The sequence below is a fragment of the Crinia signifera genome, chromosome 1, assembly GCF_055691185.1.
Source record: "Crinia signifera chromosome 1, ASM5569118v1, whole genome shotgun sequence".
In the NCBI taxonomy this organism is placed as follows: domain Eukaryota; kingdom Metazoa; phylum Chordata; class Amphibia; order Anura; family Myobatrachidae; genus Crinia; species Crinia signifera.
The window spans coordinates 359,601,881-359,621,904 of NC_139217.1; the positions used below are offsets into that span (position 1 = coordinate 359,601,881).

The window sequence follows — 20,024 nt, forward strand, 5'->3', positions numbered from 1 at the left end:
TGCTGGACATATCTCCTTATCGGCAGGCGGTGGGGGTTTATACATCAGGCAGTAACGGGTTCCCACTTCTCCACGTTATGCAGGAGAAGTGGGACCCGTTATTTTACAGAGTTTTACATCTGCCCCAATCTCCTCTACGGGCTTCTCCCAGAGTGGAGACTTTAAAAGTAGGCAACCCTGATTTATATATGTTCATATTTTTTTATTCCCCTGAAGTTACACTCCTGAGTGATGAATCTCCTCTTATGAATCTCTGGCACAAATCTGTGTGTGTACTAGGGCCCATTAGATCGCACAGTTCTGCCATAGAGATACAGATGGCGGTACTGTGCGGCATAGAGACCTAATAGCACTACTACCACTCTAGGGACACAGTGTATCACACCGGGCAGCGGGGCCGGAGGGGATATTGGACAGATCATAAACAGTATGGGAGCGCAGTGACTGCGTTACCTGCTATCGCTCGGTCTCACTCTGAGCCCCTGAGCTGCTGCATGGGGGCGGCCATGTTAGTTACTGACGTCACGCCGCCAAACAGGAATCTGCTCCCAGGCTCTGACACTGTTGTCCGTTAAACTAATATCAAGTCCCCAATAACGGCAGCTAGCGGACGGGGCAACGTTGCTGCTGTGCGTGTATTTGGCGCTATCTATGTGTAATTTAGTGTAGACTCAGAGCCCCCACCAACCATATACACACACGCCGGATGAGACGTCACTACGCGGATGCTGCTGCTTTGTCGCTTCGGATACGTCCATAGGAAGATACGTCCGTACGTGCGGCCGGTGGGAGGGAGGTAAAGCAGCGCGAAACAAACTACCACGGACGAGGATCTATATGCAGGGAACCCCCAGCTGCACAGCCGCACAATCTGTCTCCATCCCCCGTCTGATGGCCGACACCAAGGTAGGAGCAGGCCGCAGCCACCACCGCCTCTCGCCCCTGGGCCGGGGAGCATCCGCTGCAGCGGGGTGTGCGCCGTGCCGGCCGGTGATGGGGCGGGGGCTTCGGATGGAGCCGCCTCTTGTGGTGTTACCGGGGGAGCTCTTCCTGCTGTTGTGTAGCAGGCGGCTCAGGGAGCGCTGCTGGCCGGATAGGGGGCTAATAGCAGGGTCGGGAGGGGGGAGAGGAGAGAGCTCACCACCAGAGACATAATAAGAGGACTGACAGTCTGGTCTGCATAAATGGAATGACAACTAACTGACTATAATGGAAGCACATTGAAATTTTAAGTTTATTTCGTAACGATTTACACATATGCACTATATGTTAAGCACACCTGTTGCTAAGGCAATTGCACATATATTGCATTCAGAATGACGGCTGCTTCCTACAGAATATCAGCCAAAATAGTATTAAAACAGGTCTATTGTGTCATAAATATCCTGAGTTTACAATGATACACACACACACTCTCTCTCATCCCTTTCCATAGGTGTTCACACCTATATCTTTACACTAATTAACATGTCATATGATGTAAAGTGAAGGTTGCTTTTTACTGAGTGACAGTCATTTTATTTGCCATCCCTAAGCAAAATTGGCATTTAAACAGTGCACAAATCCCATATAAAGACCCTGTTTTTCTTATGATCCCCTTGGCGCCCACATGTTAATCCCTTTCCACATGCACCGGTCTATACCCCTACTCTAATAACATGCCACATGATTAGTGTTTGCGCTAGACCTGCTTTAGCAGGGTGCCTGGCTCTGGATGTATTTTAAAGGACAAAATGTGCCCAGCCTGTCCATCCTAGCGGGATCACTACTTGATGCAGAATGATGGCTGCATTCTATGGAATGACTAGCTCTGGTGCCATTTAAAGGCCCAATTTTTTTTTAAAACCTATAAGTGCACACGCCTCATGCACCTGCCTATAACCCAACTCTAATAAACAAGTCACATAATATGGGATGGGGGGGGGAGAATCAATGTTTGCATCTAGATATTAAGGAAATTAAAATTTCGCCAATTTACTTCCGGCTTGTGATAGGTTTCGCTGACTTATTGTGTCACATACTTTAACATATATGTATTTATATCTATATACGCACTCTGGGGTATATTCAATGCCGTCGTCAAGGGGGGTTTGTACAGAGAGGAGGGCCTTTTTTGTCGAGGAAAAGCCATCCTCCCTGTCCATCCCCCTTCGCTGTAGTCAATGTTTTGCAAGAAGGCGAGGATTCCATTAAATGGGGAGGTTCGCCGCAAATGCAGCAAGCCCGCTGCATTTTGTGGAAGTTCCGCTGTTTTGATGGCCACCCTTGCCATTTCCACCTTGCCTCAGGGAACAGGCAAGGTGGAAATATCGAGTTAAGGGGAGGCCATTGAATACTGATGGTAAACTATTGGCAGTGCTCGCCATCTGGGGCTCGCTGCCTACATTGAATATACCCCTTGGTATCCATCACACGCTAATACCACTTTTACACCAAAAATCCCTGATCCGACCTGGCATTTGGATGAAGGATCCAAGCCGGGTCGGATCCGGGATTTACACTGCGGTGCCCACCCGCAGTGTAGACCGAGGTAGCGCTTAGAGATGACGTCTTCTCCAAGCGCCGGAACAGCGATGATCCCTGCCGGAACCGCTGATCGCCGTGCTGGGGGCAGCCCAGCACCAAGGTAAGCTGCTGGGCTGCCCCCGTGCACCCCCCTCCAGCCGTTGTCCAGGAGGTGAATGGATACCGCACACAGGCATCCATTCACCTCCTACGCTGCCATCGCAGCTGTCTGCAGAGCATAGCAGACAGCAGCGCAGGCTGTCTGTGCCCTCCCCAACCTGCGGATGCTGCGGTCCGCAGGTTGCACATCCCCCACTGATGTAAATAAGAGCCAGGTCGAATGACCCGGCATACCCATTTACACTGCCCTCCTGACCTGGGTAGAAGTCCCGTGTAAAGGGACACGGCGTGTCCCATTTACATTGCCGCTGACCCGCCGAAGACCCAGGGTTTTGCAGTGGTGTAAAAGGGGTATAAAATACCCTGGTTATTATTATTTCCAGTATCTATAGCGCAGCAGATTCAGCTGTGCTTTACAATAGGAAACAGAGATGTTACAAACTGACTAGTAACAAATGAGAAACCATGGATGGTCAAAACGCATAGGTGTTTCTAGGTGGAGGACCCTGTTGCTTTTTGGTCATCTGTCCGTTTGGAGACGGTGCTGAGGTGCTCCCGGGATAAGATCCACCTCCACACAGGCTCACAAACACACCTTATGTATAAGGCCACTAACGGTACAAGGCTTTCTGTCATTTGTTTTTTATTAATCTTTATAAATTGTATCCGTGTTACACTATGTGGAGTTTATATCTATATCAGTGATGGCTAACCTTGACACTCCAGCTGTTGTTGAACTACACATCCCAGCATGCCCTGCTACAGTTTTACTATTTTGGCAATGCTGAAACTGATGCAGTGCATGCTGGGATGTGTAGTTCAACAACAGCTGGAGTGTCAAGGTTAGACATCACTGATCTATATATTTGAGGAAACATTGGTGAAGTATCATAAGGAGATGTGCTATTCAGTGATCTCTTGGTTCATACGCTTTATAACAGGCCTGTAGACGGTACGGTTAACAGACGATATTGGTTACCTGATCAATTTTAGAGAATTTGAGAAAATACCGTGCCATAAGATTTTCTCTTATTTTTGAGGTGCAAGGAAATCTGGAAACATTGGATAGCAGAAACAGTGTGAAGGATTTTAAGATTATTAGTCATATCCCACATTTATCACAATTGGAAGCGCATTTTCCAATTCCTTGTTTAACCTTTTGTTGAGAGTTTACTATATTCCTTTCAAACTATGCATCAGTAAGTGGAAGAGCAGGGGTGACCTTCGGTTGGTGAAACTGTTGACAGTCATCCATTGCATAGTTGCCATATTATCGATAGTAACTATCGAAGGTAATCTTAATTTAACACATCCCTATTTCAAATGCACAATTTGAACGCTAAGGGACAGAAAGGGGAAAAATAAACAGATTTTTGCATATCTACTAAGGACCTGACCACTAGGTATTGTCCTTTTTATGCAAGAGCTGTATAGTTTTCCTTCAAATGCAGTACCTAACCACAAGGGGGCAAAAAGGTCCTGGCAGGTAAGGTGAAACATACTGCTTATATGTTATGCTGGTTATCCTATGTCATGAGGACCAGGTCCTTTCAGGAAAGGGGGAACCAAGTTTAACTGGTTTCCCCAGTGCTGCACGCAGCCACCCAGGGGAACCAGAAGTCCCACCACCCTCCCTATTGAAGGATGAATTTGCAAGCACATAATGTTATCATTTGTCATTGGCTAAAACCAGCCTGGTGCTGATGCGCTGTATTTCACCCCAGACCTACTCTAGGAAAAACCGCTGGTGTTGACTTGATGCCTGCAAGCTATGAAGCAAGGGAGTCCTATTGGTGGTTTCCTGTGTGGTTGCACAGCACGCCTGCTGCTAGAATCAGCCCTATTGGTGCACAGGTGTACTCATTAATGTCTGACCATTTTTTTTCTTTATAAAGGTTATCCATGCTTAACCCTTTGAGTGCTAACATCTGTAAAAGATGTGCAAAATATCTGCTAAAAATGCCAGCATTGCTTACATTTGTTATATAAAATCAAATAAAAAATGTTGTGTTAAAAAGATTAGATGTCCTTTGTAAGGTAAACATTACAGGTCATTATGAATAGGAATGTTTGCTTTACAATTTTCACACCTATTTTGACAAATTCAAAACTTGGCACTCAAAGGGTTCATTACTGATGGGCAAATTAAACCAAATGCGGTATGAATTATTTTCTTCTAATGCATTGAGAACCTTAAATATAGACTGCTCTGTTTATGTGAAATAGTGTACTTTGAAGAGTGCCAATTATACCTTCTATATGGGGAGGTAACATTTCACTCTAAAAATCCTTACATTTCCCCCACATAGTAAGATATTTTAAATGATATGTCTGTTTTCGACCAATTGTTTAAAGACTTTCCATGTGCGTGCATGATAATGATCCAATGCACGTACCCACAGGTCGGTCATCTAGCTCGCTGCTCTCTTCAACTCATGGAAAAATGACCTGTTTTGAACGATTTGACACACAAATGAATGTTTAATGATGTGCCAGTGATGTTAATGATTTGCAGTCATTAAACAACCCAACTGCATGGGTTCGATTCCCACTATGGCCCTAACTGTGCAGATTTTTTATATTCTCCCTGTACTTGCGTGGGTTTACTTCGGGTACTCTGATTTCTCCCACAATCCAAAAATATACTGGTAGGCTAAAATGAACACTAGAATGTCTGTGTATACATGTGGTAGGGAATATAGATTGTAAGCTCCACTGGGGCAGGGACTGATGTGAATGTTCAAATATTCTCTGTCAAGCGCTGCGGAATATGTGCGCTATATAAATAACTTAATAAATAATAAATCAACTTATCCTTTGAGCGTTTACACAATTCTGTGTGTGCATGATCTTATTTGGCCAGGAGTGCTCTCGATTTCAAAGGGCATTGGGTGACAGATTGACTTGTTCATAAATCTTACCATGTCTTACCTTTCACTTGACCCTGCTGTGTGCTGGATTTGTCCAAGAACTGTTGTTGTGTTTTTTTTTTTTTCAAAAGTCTTAGGGCAGTATTCAGTAGGTGCTGATAATTCCCAATGGGTAATGTTGACACTCACCTATTCGTTAATTACAACATTGAAGGGTGTGAGATACAATTTTTTTTAAAGTCTGATCTGTTTTAACGGAAACAGCCGATTGTCCAATTTACATGGGTTTTTTTCCGACAATCCTCAGCCGTTTTTGCTGATCAATGAACTTTCCGACACTCGGACTATTGAATTCCGACTGTCAAGTTACTGTCGGACCAGATGAAATCAGCCAGATGTGCACCCAAGCTGGGTGCACATCTTTTTGTGATTACTCGGCTGATTAGAAAATGCTTGTGATTAGTCAGTTAGTGTCCCCAAGGAGCCCGTACGCACTGATAGAAATATCTGCGTGGGCATCTATACAATCGGGAGGTTGGACAAATAAATACTAAACCGCACATGAGATGCTACCTCCTAATCCTGACTGCTGCAGTAACATTATGAGTATTTTATCAGTTAACACTCAGGCATGCATAGACCTATTTGGCAGCAGATAAGAACTATATTAAGGCCACTGAAGTCTGTCCTGTAGGGTAACGACCCGTAAATACTAGGCGGTTAGCAGCACCATCTCTATGGTTTACTATATTGGTGGTGCTCTTGGTCGAACAATATTGTGCATAAGGAACCTTATCGTTCAGTGAAGTCCCCTGGTCCCTGCTGCTAGCATGCCACGTTGACAATCTAGTCAACATTGGGCATGCAGCACAGAAGACTGGTGTCTGACTGTGCGAGAGTGAGCATCCTTAACTATATTGAGTTGTCCCCAGGTAAGGCTGGGCGCACTGTATGCTGGGGGACTGTAAAGCTTGTTCCCTGTGTAGAAATTAGAGCAATCATGACTGTAGTGGTCTGCAATAAACCCCTACTGCACTGTGAGAGTGTAAGCAGCCAATCCTGCATACAAGCCTATATAATCATCAGCCTATTCATATGTTAAGCAGAAAGATCATTGGATAGGTGGGTTCCTAGGTTTATTTTTAGCTATCTTGGATAGTTGCTTCTGAAGCTATTTGATAATACTTATCATTTTGGTTCTTTAACACAGAATTCATTCATCCTATCTGTAAATCCTGACAGAGCGACTCAATAGTTTACTCCCAGTGGCTGCCATTAAAGGCATAGAAGGGATTAATTCCATTGTTGCTCCATTTAAGGCCTGTTCGGTATGCTGGAGACCTTTTCTTCTCGCAGCCTCCTGAAGTACAAGAAGAAATGTATGCCAAGACTGTTGTAAAGTGGCTAAACCCATCTAATATTATGAGCACCACGTAAAAACTCCTGTTTGGGGCACCCAAGCAGATGATACTTTTGCGCATTTCAACTTGCCCCCTCAGGAGGCTGAGAACTGGAATAGCTACTTGGCTTATTGTTTCTGATGGAGCAACGAGTGAATTGCTCCAGGTGGCCGTTATGGTGAAAAACAATTGGATTCCTGCCTATTGTTTTTGTTTTGTTTTCAGAATAATAATCATAATCAGCCAGTCTGTTTTCCTGTCAGTTTATCCGAGTAAAGGGAGAATGGAGATGCATCATATTTCATATTGGTCTAAAGAGAGAGTTCCTTCCAAAATAAATTTGGGATGATGAACAAAAATATAATACAAGTGATTTATTTCACAGATCCTTGCTTTCTTTTGTTTTATGTTTTTTAGGGTTTTCTTGCAGTTTAATAAACTTACCTAACATTTTTTTTTCTTCCTTTCTTTCTTTGTCTTCCTATCTTCCAGGTAGAAAACGAATCCGGAAAGTACCACAATGTCTGCCTAGCGATAACTCTTCTTAAGCTGAATACATTGTGATTTCCAGTAATAGAGACAGTATTTCTGAAGGCTGTCTACATTAATGAAAAGAGCAATGTAGTCAGCTTAACTGATTCATCTGTGTTGCCAATTGAGAGATGCTATATCCACACTGTTGGACGGTCACCTTCTAGGACTAACAATAGTTAAGTACTTTTTGTGTAGTCTTTAGCTGTAGTAACTTAGTATTTAGTATGGAGCAGTGTGAGGTTGTAGCCCCTCCCCCTGACCAACATGGAAGCAAGGAAATGGAATTCACACCTGCTTGTCCCCCACCTCTGCCGCCAAATGAGGAGCCTCCACCACCTCCCCTGCAAACGTCCAGTGACGCAGAGGTAATGGACGTTGGCTCTGGTGGTGATGGACAGTCACAAACCCCAGCTGGGGACCTGCAGCTAAACTACGGAGCACATCTACTTACTAAAGGGTCATCTTCATACAAGAGTCATCTTCCAGTGCTAGATGCATTACAATGTGACCAAAGTCCCCGAACAGCTCGTCATGCACCAACAGTAAAGAGGTTTACTCCTAATCTCAAATTGCTTAAAGATGTTAAAATTAGTGTAAGTTTTACAGAGAGTTGCAGGAGCAAAGATAGAAAGGTTTTGTACACTGGAGCAGGGTCAGAGGGTCAGGCAGCCATAGATAGCAATAAAACTGTCAATGGAGAATTGCATGTTTGTCCTTTTGCTGATAGTAGCAATGATAATATTGTGGGTAATAATGAAATTGCAAATAAAATAAATGAGGAGGCGGAAACTGACCAGGAAAAGAAAGTGGAATATGCGGTTCTTGATGATCTGGAGGATTTCACGGAGAATGTGATGGATATAGATGAAGATGGAGCAGAGTTTGCATCGGAGGCAGTACTTCAGAGTGATAAGATTGATGAGGAATCCCTAATCTACAACTATGAGGTACATTTGTGTTTGCTGATAACATTCCATTCTCTACTAATAATTCTAAGCATGCCATCTTTTTAGACTGCCTTTTTATAATGAATTGTTGTGCTTTCTCATGCATACTAACAGCTTGTTTGATTTGTGTAATGTATATTACTAATTGGATATTTGTGTTGTGTTGTCACGGCATACTGTAGACCTGTTTTTGCCATCCTCTCTAGCTCCAGATTGGAGGTCCATGCTTGTGCTGAATGTAAAGGGGATAATACCTCTCCCACCTTTTGGTAGAGGGGGCATGCCTGATAGTTTGTTTTGTAGGATGACTTTGATAACGATGTGGATGCACTGCTTGAGGAAAGCCTACATACACCCAAGAAGAGAAAACTTGAAGAAAAGTTTGACCATGAAAGTGACCACCATTCAGATGGAGAGACCGGTGTGCAACCGATGATCACCAAAATAAAAACCGTTTTAAAAAGTAAGCAATGTTTGGCTCTGTGTATAGCAGTGTCGTGGGTGCATGCTGTGACTGCAGAACGACTTTTTTTATTTTTTTTTCAATCAATTTTTATTTAAATTTTTTTTAATGTTTACATAAAGACATTTTATAACATAGAAAACGTTAAAATTGCTCTTACAATTAGATGTGACATATAGCTGGAGTTGCACATTAGGCTATCCCTGTATATTTATTGTGTCAGCATGTAATAAACTGTACATTTATTGTAGCAAGAATTATTGTTCAATCTTTTCCATTATATTACTACCATATTGATTGGCCATGAAAGTCGCAGTGTGTATAATAACATACCGCTGACATGTGACTGCTGGGATGCGGTCATTTGGTCTACAGCATGATGGTCGACAGTCTTTAGGTCAACATGGGAAAAGGTCGACATGGTTCTAGGTCAAAAGGTCATTAGTTCGACAATGTCTAGGTCGACAGTCAAAAGGTTGACATTGTGCTGACGGGCGGTATTTCATGCCCTACCATTCACTAGGGTGTGGCGGGAGAATAAAATAGTGTGCCAAGCGCAGCGAGGAACCGTGCCCGACGCATAGCTAGCGATGCGAGGGGATGCGGTGCACTTGAAACTGTGTCCATGTCGACTGTTGACATTCAGGTAAAAAAAACCAGTGAAAACCCTCATGTCGACCTTTTGACTGTCGATATAGACATTCTCGAACTAATGACCTTTGGACCTAGAACCATGTCGACCTAATTACTGTCGATCATCATGCTGTAGACCAGGCATGTCCAACCTGTGGCCCTCCAGCTGTTGTGAAACTACACATCCCAGCATGCCTTGCCATAGTTTTAGCATTCCCTAATATCAAAACTGTGACCAGGCCTTCTGGGATGTGTAGTTTCACAACAGCTGGAGGGCCGCAGGTTGGACATGCCTGCTGTAGACCAAATGATCCGAACCCTGACTGCTGCGGGCATATACTGAAGACATATGCAAGGTGTTAACATGGCAGGATACCAGTGCGTATGGCCAACGACTACAGAACTACTTAAGTATACATAGAACCGTGGCTTAGCTCTGTTGCTTGGCCAAAACTAATCAAGTATGTAATGAATATGAAATACATACAATTTGTGATGTATTGCAGTTTAATTTGACATTGGGATAGAACTTAATAACCAGCATGGATGATAATCATTCTAGTTGTGTTATAAAAAGAAATTTGCTTCATGAACAAACTGTTTTTTTTTTCTTTCTACTATGAAGGTCGTGGTCGCCCTCCTACAGAACCTTTACCTGATGGATGGATCATGACATTCCATAATTCTGGCATTCCTGTTTATTTACATAGAGAAACAAGAGTAGTCACCTGGTCCAGGCCTTACTTCTTGGGAACTGGAAGCATAAGAGTACGTACCAAAGGAGACTTTGCTGCTTGCCTGCAGCCCTCGCTTGTTTTAGATGTAGAAGTATCATACGGACAAATAACTTATGTTACCAATACTATTACTGTCTGAGTGAGAGTAGCAGAGTAGGGAGACCTGGATTCTTGTACTCTTATGTAATTACCCTCTTGGCAGTATTGTAATCTCAAGCCAAAGATAGGTAGACTGAAGATATAGAAAACCAACTTCTATATAATGGTTGGGTAATCTGTTTTAAGTGCTCTTTTTTGCCATTTTAGAAACATGATCCTCCCATCAGTAGTATTCCATGCTTGCATTATAAGAAAATGAAGGATAATGAAGAGAAGGAGCGAAACAATGATATTGCTTTAGCCCGCCGCCCAATAGAATCCCCGTGTGAAAAATCTTTGGAGCACCAGACTGAAGAGCCGGACTCCACTGCTACTGACCCCTTTCCTTCAGATGACCGAGAAACAACTGGGGACATAGCACAGGGAGCACTGGGGCAGGTGAAGGCAAAAGTGGAAGTTTGCAAAGATGAGTCTATTGGTGAGTACAAAATATAATTTTACACTTTATTGTAATTTGGTAACTCTGTGTTAGCAGTCAGAGGTTCCAATCTGTTTTGCAAGAATACATGGAGCTTTCCAGTGTAGTGCTAGACATTTTGCAGTCTACAGAAAAATATATAGCTACAGAGGACTCAAAGGCCAACAACACACCAAGCTTTGACTTTGTAGAATGTTCCTGGAGTATTGTCATTTGAAGTACCATGATGATCCCTCAATTTTGAGTGCAGTGTAATATCACAATTCTTTGTGTTCTTAGACCTGGAAGATTTCCGAGGCTATTTGGAAAAAAGATTTGATTTTGAGCAGGTTACTGTTAAGAAATTCAGGACATGGGCAGAAAGGAGGCAGTTTAATCGTGAAGTGAAACGTAAGCTGGCGGAATCTGAGAGACCTATTCTACCTGCCAATCAGAAACTTATTACCTTGTCTGTTCAGGATGCACCAACAAAGAAAGGTTTGTTAGTATTTTATATTTTGCTGCTTGTAGTGTGTGTGTGTGTGTGTGTGTGTGTGTGTGTTTTTTTTTTTTTTACATATTCAAAATATCACAAATTGATCAAAAACAAACTTGCATTGGTGAAACGTGCGTGTGTACAGTATGATTAATTTGTTGACTTAGTTTCTTACATAGTGCTTTATATCAGTGTTTCACAATATTTGATTGAAGTTGCTACCAACAACTACTACTACTGTTTACCTATTCTAGAATGGTTGTGGAATAAAAGGTCGGCAGTGGTGATGTCATTGCATGTATACATGAAATGGTTGACAGAAACAAAATTTACATGGTTGTCTCCTGAAAAGGTCATTATAAAGTTTTTGTTGGTTTTTTTTTGGGGGGGGGGGTTGGTGCCTTTAGACTTCGGCACATAGGACCTGAATTGGTGTACTGCACCACTTTGCGCACCATGCTTCGGGTGTGACACTTTACCATTCCCATTCAGAGTCCATGTGGATGGTAAAGTCTAACCTTGCAATATTAAACAAAAAAAACTAATGTCCACCATTTCATGTGTTAACCATACAGTTTCAACTTTCTGAAAGTACACCTACTATAACATTGCAGACAATTGTCGGTCACTGTCAAATCTATAGGAGAATAATACATGGGTGGGCATACTGTTTTAAAACTTGTTTCGTTTTAATGGCAACCAACCAATGTTTTTATTTGTCAGAGTTTGTTATTAATCCCAATGGGAAGTCTGAAGTTTGTATCCTCCATGAATATATGCAGCGAGTCCTGAAAGTTCGCCCTGTTTACAACTTTTTTGAATGTGGTAAGAATTTTTACATTTATTGCATGCTAAGGCCTATTGGAGTGTTACAGCAGTTCAATGCATCACATAGGGGAAATGCTAATAAATCCTGCTGATAAACTTAGATATTTTTGGTTTCAAGAGCATTATCTAAATACAAAAAATGTGTTTTTTTTTTTTTTTTTTTTTTAGTATTTGTAATTTACTGCAAACATACCAATATATCAAATAGGAACTTGATTTATGAAGCGCTTAGGCTCTCTGGCATTTTGTGAGGCTATTGGTACAAAAGGTACCGCATACATGAAAACCAGAATCCTGAAATTATCACTCCATGAGAGAGATGCTAAATGAAAAGTTCTCTGAAAAATTAAATTGTTCAAATATCCTGTGGGTTTAGAGTTGCAGATCATCCCTTTTTAATAAGGGACCCATGAATTGCACAAATTGCTGTCTCCATTACACCGTTTTTTTATTTACCACAGAACCGGTGTAATTCCTAGGTTTCCCATACTGAAGGGATCATTTGGCAGCCCTATATGGATTACCCATTACTTTTATGACTAGTCTCATCTGTATTTGGGCATGGCTCATACGAGACTGTATGTACAACCCAAATCTGATATAATGCAGAGAGTGCAGGTCTTGTATGAGCCTCCAAAATCATTTGTTAAAAAGTTATTAGAAAATGTGAAAAATTCTTTGTGTAAGCACTTCTTAAAGCTACTTTTTTTTAGTACCCCAGTTATAGCAGTTTGAACGGACGCAGCTCGCTCCCTGTGATCAGATTTGGAAGGAGCCTCACATGACCTGGGCAATTAGGGGATATATGGGGCATACACATGGGGAGATTTCTGCTTAATTTTTAAGGGATTTGGCTAAATTGCAGAAGCAGGAAATCGCTCAGTGTATATGCCCCATAGCAGTGGTGGTGATCAGCCTGGTGCATCGCTATCACAGGTATAGATCATTCACGCATGCAGTATATATCTAGTCAGATTGCTTAGCACAGGCATTCCCAACCACGGTCCTCAAGGCACACCAACAGTGCAGGTTTTAGTGATATCCAGGCTTCAGCGCAGATGGTTTAATCAGATTCCCTCAGGTACTAATTAAGTCACCTGTGCTCAAGCCTGGATATCACTAAAACCTGCACTGAGTGTGCCTTGAGGACCGTGGTTGGGAATGCCTGGCTTAGCAAATCGCCCGTGCTTTTAAGAAGCTACCTACTGATCTACTCTCACTCCTGTAATACCCACCCATTACTTAATTTCTCTTTCAATGGTCCTGGTGACACAGCTCAACACTGGGATGTAGGAGGGTCCGAAGGAGCCAGGCACCTATCCTAAAGTTTTAGAGGGTAGGCTCCTCCCCTACTGCATCCCTGGACTCTTCAGTTCGTGTTAGGTGCCCACTGGAGTGGGTGCTATTCTAAAGGGCTGCAGGAGCAGCCGAAGAATTAGAGTAGTTAGGGGATTTTTATTATTTTATTAACTTTTACCCTAGCTAGGTAGGCACAGTGTGAGGATTCTCATAGTGAATCCTCACACTGCTTGCGCAGCAGGAGCTGACAGAAGCGCGTCCTGTCAGCTCACTGTGCACAGGGGAGACACTGTCTGGTCTCCCTGTGCAGCGCTTATAGCCTTTTCTAAAAGGCTGCCTGGGCTCCGGAGTACCCTGAAACCGGCTCCACGTTTAGGTGGGGATCATGGGGGACAGGCGCTCCGTGATGGCGGCGGCCATTTTATGCGGAGCTTACACGCTGAGCTCCTAGATGAGAGGACAGCAGCGTTGTGACAGGCATGTTCCAAGTGATCCCCATTTGAGGGGGAGACACTGGAACGAGGAAATCCTACCTAAGGAGCGGCTTGCTGGGGGTGGTTGGCGCCAAAAATTCACGGACCCCGCAGCAGCAGGGACCTGTGGTCTCTTCCTTCACTCTGACTTTGGCGCCTTTCAGAACGCTTGCAGCGGAGCTGAGCTGGCTTACTGATCCTGGCAGAGTGACTTGGATTTCCTGGGCATCGCTTCCCCGCAGTTGAAACCAACAGACAGATAAGTGACTGGGTGCATTGCTCTGTATAAACGCTTGTACATTGTTTGCACTGTGTATACTGATAGATATACATTTATCACTTGCATCATGTCTGAGCATCAGGCTGTGGTTTTGGGGGAGGGAGCCCTTAATGCACTGAGCGCGTGCAATGTTTGCACACAAAAGTTTGTCCCTGAGCAGATGGCCAAGGGGGGCTTATGTATTACTTGCGCTGATGTGAGACCCATGGGCAGTGATCCCCATAGGGCAGAGCAGATGGAACCTGCGTGGGCCAGGGCCCTAGGCAGGTCAGTAAACGCTTTGGTGCAGCTTTTGGACAGGCAGAGTGATGGGCTGGTAGAATCACAGAGACCTATGCCATCATCTCAGCAGTCGTCTGGCTCCTTGCCTCTTACCCAGGCAGATCCTGCACTTATCCAGGTGATGCAGGATACTGCAAAAGGCATTAACAGGTTCAGTGAAATGCTGGACAAAATGGATGATGTGGCAGGGACCCCTAGAAGGTCTTATGCTTTAACTACTGTGGTAGATGAAGAGGAAGGAGAGTATACTGACATCCCCTGGGATCAGGGTGATGATTTGGAAGAGAACTCTGCTGCTGGTATAGAGGATCTCATTGTAGCTGTGAAGCAGGCTTTAAAGCTGACTGTGGAGGATAAGACTCCTGTTAAAGGTGTTTTTAAGCGACAGCGGAAGGAGGCTGTTACTTTTCCTTCAGATGAGGGGTTACAGGAATTGTTAGAAGGGGCTTGGAAAACTCCTGATAAGAGGCTTCAGATGCCAAAACGATTCCTTAATCTGTACCCCATGCCAGAGTCTCATGCGGAGCTCTGGGAAAGGGTCCCAGTTGTGGACGCTTCAGTGGCACGTTTGTCCAAGGCTACTGTATTACCAGTACAAGGCGGTGCAGCTTTTAAAGATTCTGTGGATAAAAAGCTGGAGGGAAACCTCAAGGCTATCTTTGAAGGGGTGGGGTTTACCTTACGACCCCTTATTGCTTCAGCCTGGGTTTCTAAGGCCATGATAGAGTGGGCTGGTGAATTATGCACCATGCTGCAGGCTGACCCGGGTGCATTACTGCTTGCAGAAAAGATTAAGGCAGCAGCAGAATATGCAGTTGAAGCAGAGGAGGAAGCTATTAAAATGGCAACCAGAGTGTCCACAGTCTCCATTAATGCCAGGAGAGTGCTTTGGCTTAAAGCCTGGGAAGCAGACAATGAGTCCAAGAAGGCTCTGGAAACATTAGCCTTCAAAGGAAAGGTACTCTTTGGTACCGAATTAGAGGAGATTATAAAACAGGCCACAGGCGGCAAAAGTACATTCCTGCCGGCCTCCTCAGCAAAGCAGACATCCAGATTTTCTGCTTTTAAGCCGTCCTTTCGGCCCTCCCCTAGAGGTGGTGCGTCCTTTCGAGGACAGTCTTTCAGGGGAAGGTTTCAGCCCTCTAGAGGCAAGACACAAAAGTCAAAATTTGGCTCCTTTCACAAGAAGCCTGCCAATAAAGGAGAGGATAAACCCTCTGCATGACTGTCAGGGGCTTTGCCCGACAGTGACAAAAGTGGGCGGGCGTCTCACACACTTCAGGGACGCTTGGGCTTCTCTAGGCCAGGATGTCTGGGTGCTAGACATCATAACACAGGGTTACAAAATCCCTTTCAGAGGGCCACCTCCGAAGAGGTTCATTCCCACATCCTTACCAAAGGAGGCACGGCTGCGTACAGCTCTTGTGAGAGCAGCGCACTCCCTTTTGGAAAAAGGGGTGGTTACACTAGTCCCCAAGACAGAGTGGAAGAAAGGCTTTTACTCCACGCTGTTCCTGGTGCCCAAATTTGAAGTCTCTAAATGTTCATTTATGGGTAGACCATTTCAAAATGGAGTCTCTACGGTCAGTACTACTGAGTCTGGACCAGGGAGAATTTTTGGCGTCCATGGATGTCCAGGACGCATATTTGCACGTTCCTATACACCCGGAGCATCAGACCTTGTTGAGGTTTGCCATAGGAGACCTGCATTTACAATTCCGGGCGTTACCCTTTGGGCTAGCAACCGCGCCAAGGGTATTCACAAAGATAATGTCAGTAATGGCGGCGGTGCTGAGGCTCAGGGGAATCACAGTAATACCCTATTTGGACGATCTCCTGTTCAAAGCAGAGTCAGCAGCCATGCTGCAGAGTCACTTGGCAGAAGCCATCAGTTTTTTGCAGGCTCACGGCTGGATTTTAAATTTGCAAAAATCTCAGTTGGTACCGTCACAAAGGCTCCAATTCTTGGGAGTCATACTGGACACCCATCTTCATCGGGTATTCCTCCCGGAGGTAAAGGCCAGGGATCTGGTCACCCTAGTCCAGGAGATTCTCAGGGCTCAGAGCATTTCAGTATGGAGGTGCCTCAAGCTCCTGGGGAAGATGGTGGCGTCATTCGAGACGCTTCAATTTGCCAGGTTCCACTCTCGGAGGTTCCAATGGAACATTTTGTCAGCCTGGTCAGGAAACACTTTGACCATGAAATCCGAGATGATAGTGCTGTCTTCGGACACCCGAGAATCCTTGAAATGGTGGACAGAAGTAGATTCCCTTCAGTGGGGTCGGTCATTACAGACCTGGGACTGGTTGATAGTAACTACCGACGCCAGTCTCAGGGACTGGGGGGCAATAGTCCTGGATCTCAGGCTTCAGGGCCTGTGGACGGCAGAGGAATCAGCGTTACCAATCAACATCTTGGAGCTGAGAGAGCTGTCTGGAAAGTGATTTCCTTGGCGGGAGACAGGTTACAGAACCTCCCTTTGAGGATTCAGACCGACAATGCCACAGCTGTGGCGTATCTGAATCACCAGGGAGGTACACGCAGCAGATTGGCCATGTGGGAGGTATCCAGAATCTTCCTATGGGCGGAACAGAATGTTCCAGCTGTATCGGCTATATTCATCCCAGGAATAGAGAATATAGAAGCCGACTTCCTGAGCAGGGAGGAGCTCAAGGAAGGGGAATGGAGCTTACACCCTCAGGTGTTTCAACAAATCACTTCGATGTGGGGAACTCCGGATGTGGACCTGATGGCATCCAGGATCAACCGTCAAGTGCCCAGGTTCTATGCCAGAACAAGGGATCCACTAGCGGAGGCAGTGGATGCCATGACTATTCACTGGCAGGGAGATCTCCTTTATGCATTCCCACCAGTACCAATGTTACCGAGACTTCTGAAGAAAATACAGGGGCAGAAGGTTCCAGTGATCTTAGTGGCCCCAGATTGGCCAAGGAGATCCTGGTACTCGAGGCTTCAGAGGTTGTCTGTGGACTCATGGCGTCTACCTCTGAGACCAGACCTTCTAAGACAAGGCCCATTCAATCACCTGGATTCAGATCGATTGATTTTGACGGCCTGGCTATTGAAACCACCATTTTGAAAAGAAAAGGGTTTTCTGAGGCAGTAGTACAGACGATGATAAAAGCCAGAAAAGCTGTATCTTCGGCAAATTATTATAGAGTCTGGAAGACTTACATTCGATGGTGTGAGAGAAGAAAGGCTCATACATCTCATTTTAAGCTATCAAGAATGATGGAATTTTTACAAGATGGTTTTTCATCGGGCCTAAGCCTTCAGTCACTGAAGGTGCAGATTTCGGCCTTGTCCATCTATTTCCAGAAAAAGATAGCCATTTTGCCGGAAATTCAAACCTTTTTACAAGGAGTATCCAGGTTGAAACCTCCATACAAGCAACCAGTAGCACCTTGGGATCTATCACTGGTTTTGGAATGCCTTCAAAAGGCACCTTTTGAACCTTTAAGGTCGGCTGACTTTAAGTTTCTCACGTGGAAGCTAGTGTTTTTGTTAGCAGTAGCATCTGCTAAAAGAGTTTCAGAATTGGGAGCTTTGTCATGTAAATCTCCCTTCTTAATTTTTCATGATGACAGGGCTGTTTTAAGAACAGTGCCTCAGTTTTTACCGAAGGTGGTATCTACCTTCCATTTAAATCAGGAGATAGTTCTACCTGTGTTTCAACCCCCAGAGGGTTCTAAGAAAAGGGACAAGTTGAGAACTTTGGATGTTGTGCGTGCCTTACGCATATATGTGGACAGAGTGAAGAGTGTCAGGAAGACTGACACATTGTTGGTATTGTATGACGTACACAAAATTGGTTGGCCTGCATCTAAGCAGACTATTGCTAGGTGGTTGCGGTCTGTGATAGCCTTTGCATACACCAAAGTGGGTAGACCAGTACCGGCCAAAATAAATGCGCATACCACCAGGTCAGTTGCCACCTCTTGGGCGGTTCGACATGGGGCCACAGCTGAGCAGGTTTGCAGAGCTGCCACTTGGTCATCTGTTCACACATTTGCCAAATTCTATAGATTCCATGAGTTCGCGTCGGAGGCTGCATCATTCGGGCGAGCAGCGCTGAGAGCTGCAGACCTGAGCGTACCCTCCCAAAGGACCGGCTCTGGAACGTCCCAGTGTTGAGCTGTGTCACCAGGACCATTGAAAGAGAAAAAGGGATTTTTGTAAGAACTTACCGTTCGAATCCCTTTCTCTGATATGGTCCTGGTGACACAGCGATCCCTCCCTTACGCTCAGTAAGTATGCCAGAAGTTTCATGATGTTCATGTTAAAATGGTTAAAAGTTAACAGTTTTCTGTTATAAAATGTGCATATAATATGTGCAGGCGTTTGTACTGAGTTATGTATTCCAGTGGCTTTGAAAGATTGAACTGAAGAGTCCAGGGATGCAGTAGGGGAGGAGCCTACCCTCTAAAACTTTAGGATAGGTGCCTGGCTCCTTCGGACCCTCCTACATCCCAGTGTTGAGCTGTGTCACCAGGACCATATCAGAGAAAGGGATTCGAACGGTAAGTTCTTACAAAAATCCCTTTTTTTTTATTTTTTGCAAATCTCCCATACTAATTTGCTCAGAACAAAGCTCTTGTGCCCCATTAGTTTTACGGCCATTAACAGCTTGTTGACTCCACCCACTGCAAAGTGGGCGGGTATTTGGTGCCAGCACAAGGCTCCTACCACTGACACCTGGAATGTGTATGCATGGATACAATGCTGCCACACCTTCTGACTGGCATTGGTTAACCCCCACTGGTTGCTGGCCTGTACCAGGATCGGAGCAGTTGCAGGCAGAGGACAGAGATGGAAAACTCTGGCTTAACCCAGAACAGATACTGTCACATTCCTGTTGGTTGCAAGATTAAAAGCGGTCACGGAAAAATTTACTTAGGTGGGAGTTCTAGGTCACATGGGATGTTCCTATGGGCAACCCATCAGATACTATCCATTATCTTCTAGAAGGTGCTAAACAAATAAGAAGTAGATTCTGGTTGCTTATAGCAATATAGCATGTGAAATAGAACTACCCTCAGTACATTTTCCCGCATGTATCGGTATGTGCATGGCCAACACATGATCACCTTTAACATTGCCCTTGATGGACATGGTTACTCCTCAGTGCTAGTCACAGCTCTGGTGCTGGATCATCTGGGTTTTGGACTAAAGTTTTCCAAAACTATCTTGAGGAATTTGGTAAGTAACCCAATTCACCATTTTTAGCCTGAATCCAAGCTCCAGATATGGGCAACCAAGGTCCCCAGGCAGTCTTCTGGGCATAGGAGGTGGCCAGGGGGACCCAGCAGCTTTCAATTTGCCCTAGACTACCAGGCAAGTGCATTTTATACTTAACTTTTTCACATTAATACATGTTGAAATATATAATTTGTGTCTGATTCCTAGCGCCAGGTTTTAACAATTGCACCACAGACCTTCTTTCCCTGTTCAGTGCTGCATATACCTGTTGAACCGCATAAAAAAAAATAAATATATATATATATATATATAATGTGTATAATATATATATTTTTTTTTATATGAACTGTGCTCAGCGCTGGGTTCCCCAGACCACGCTG

General features: G+C 44.4%; 1 protein-coding gene across 1 annotated transcript in view; it reads left to right on the forward strand.

Moving 5' to 3' along the window:
- Positions 1-625: 625 nt before the first annotated feature.
- DGCR8 (DGCR8 microprocessor complex subunit) overlaps positions 626-20,024 on the forward strand; it is a 36,487-nt gene continuing 17,088 nt past the window's right edge. The window contains exons 1-7 of the mRNA XM_083149716.1: positions 626-906; positions 7,388-8,376; positions 8,680-8,839; positions 10,098-10,240; positions 10,516-10,786; positions 11,066-11,263; positions 11,985-12,086. Of these exons, the coding sequence (XP_083005842.1) occupies positions 7,654-8,376; positions 8,680-8,839; positions 10,098-10,240; positions 10,516-10,786; positions 11,066-11,263; positions 11,985-12,086 (1,597 nt within the window). The 5' untranslated portion in view covers positions 626-906; positions 7,388-7,653. The remainder of the gene's footprint in view (positions 907-7,387; positions 8,377-8,679; positions 8,840-10,097; positions 10,241-10,515; positions 10,787-11,065; positions 11,264-11,984; positions 12,087-20,024) is intronic.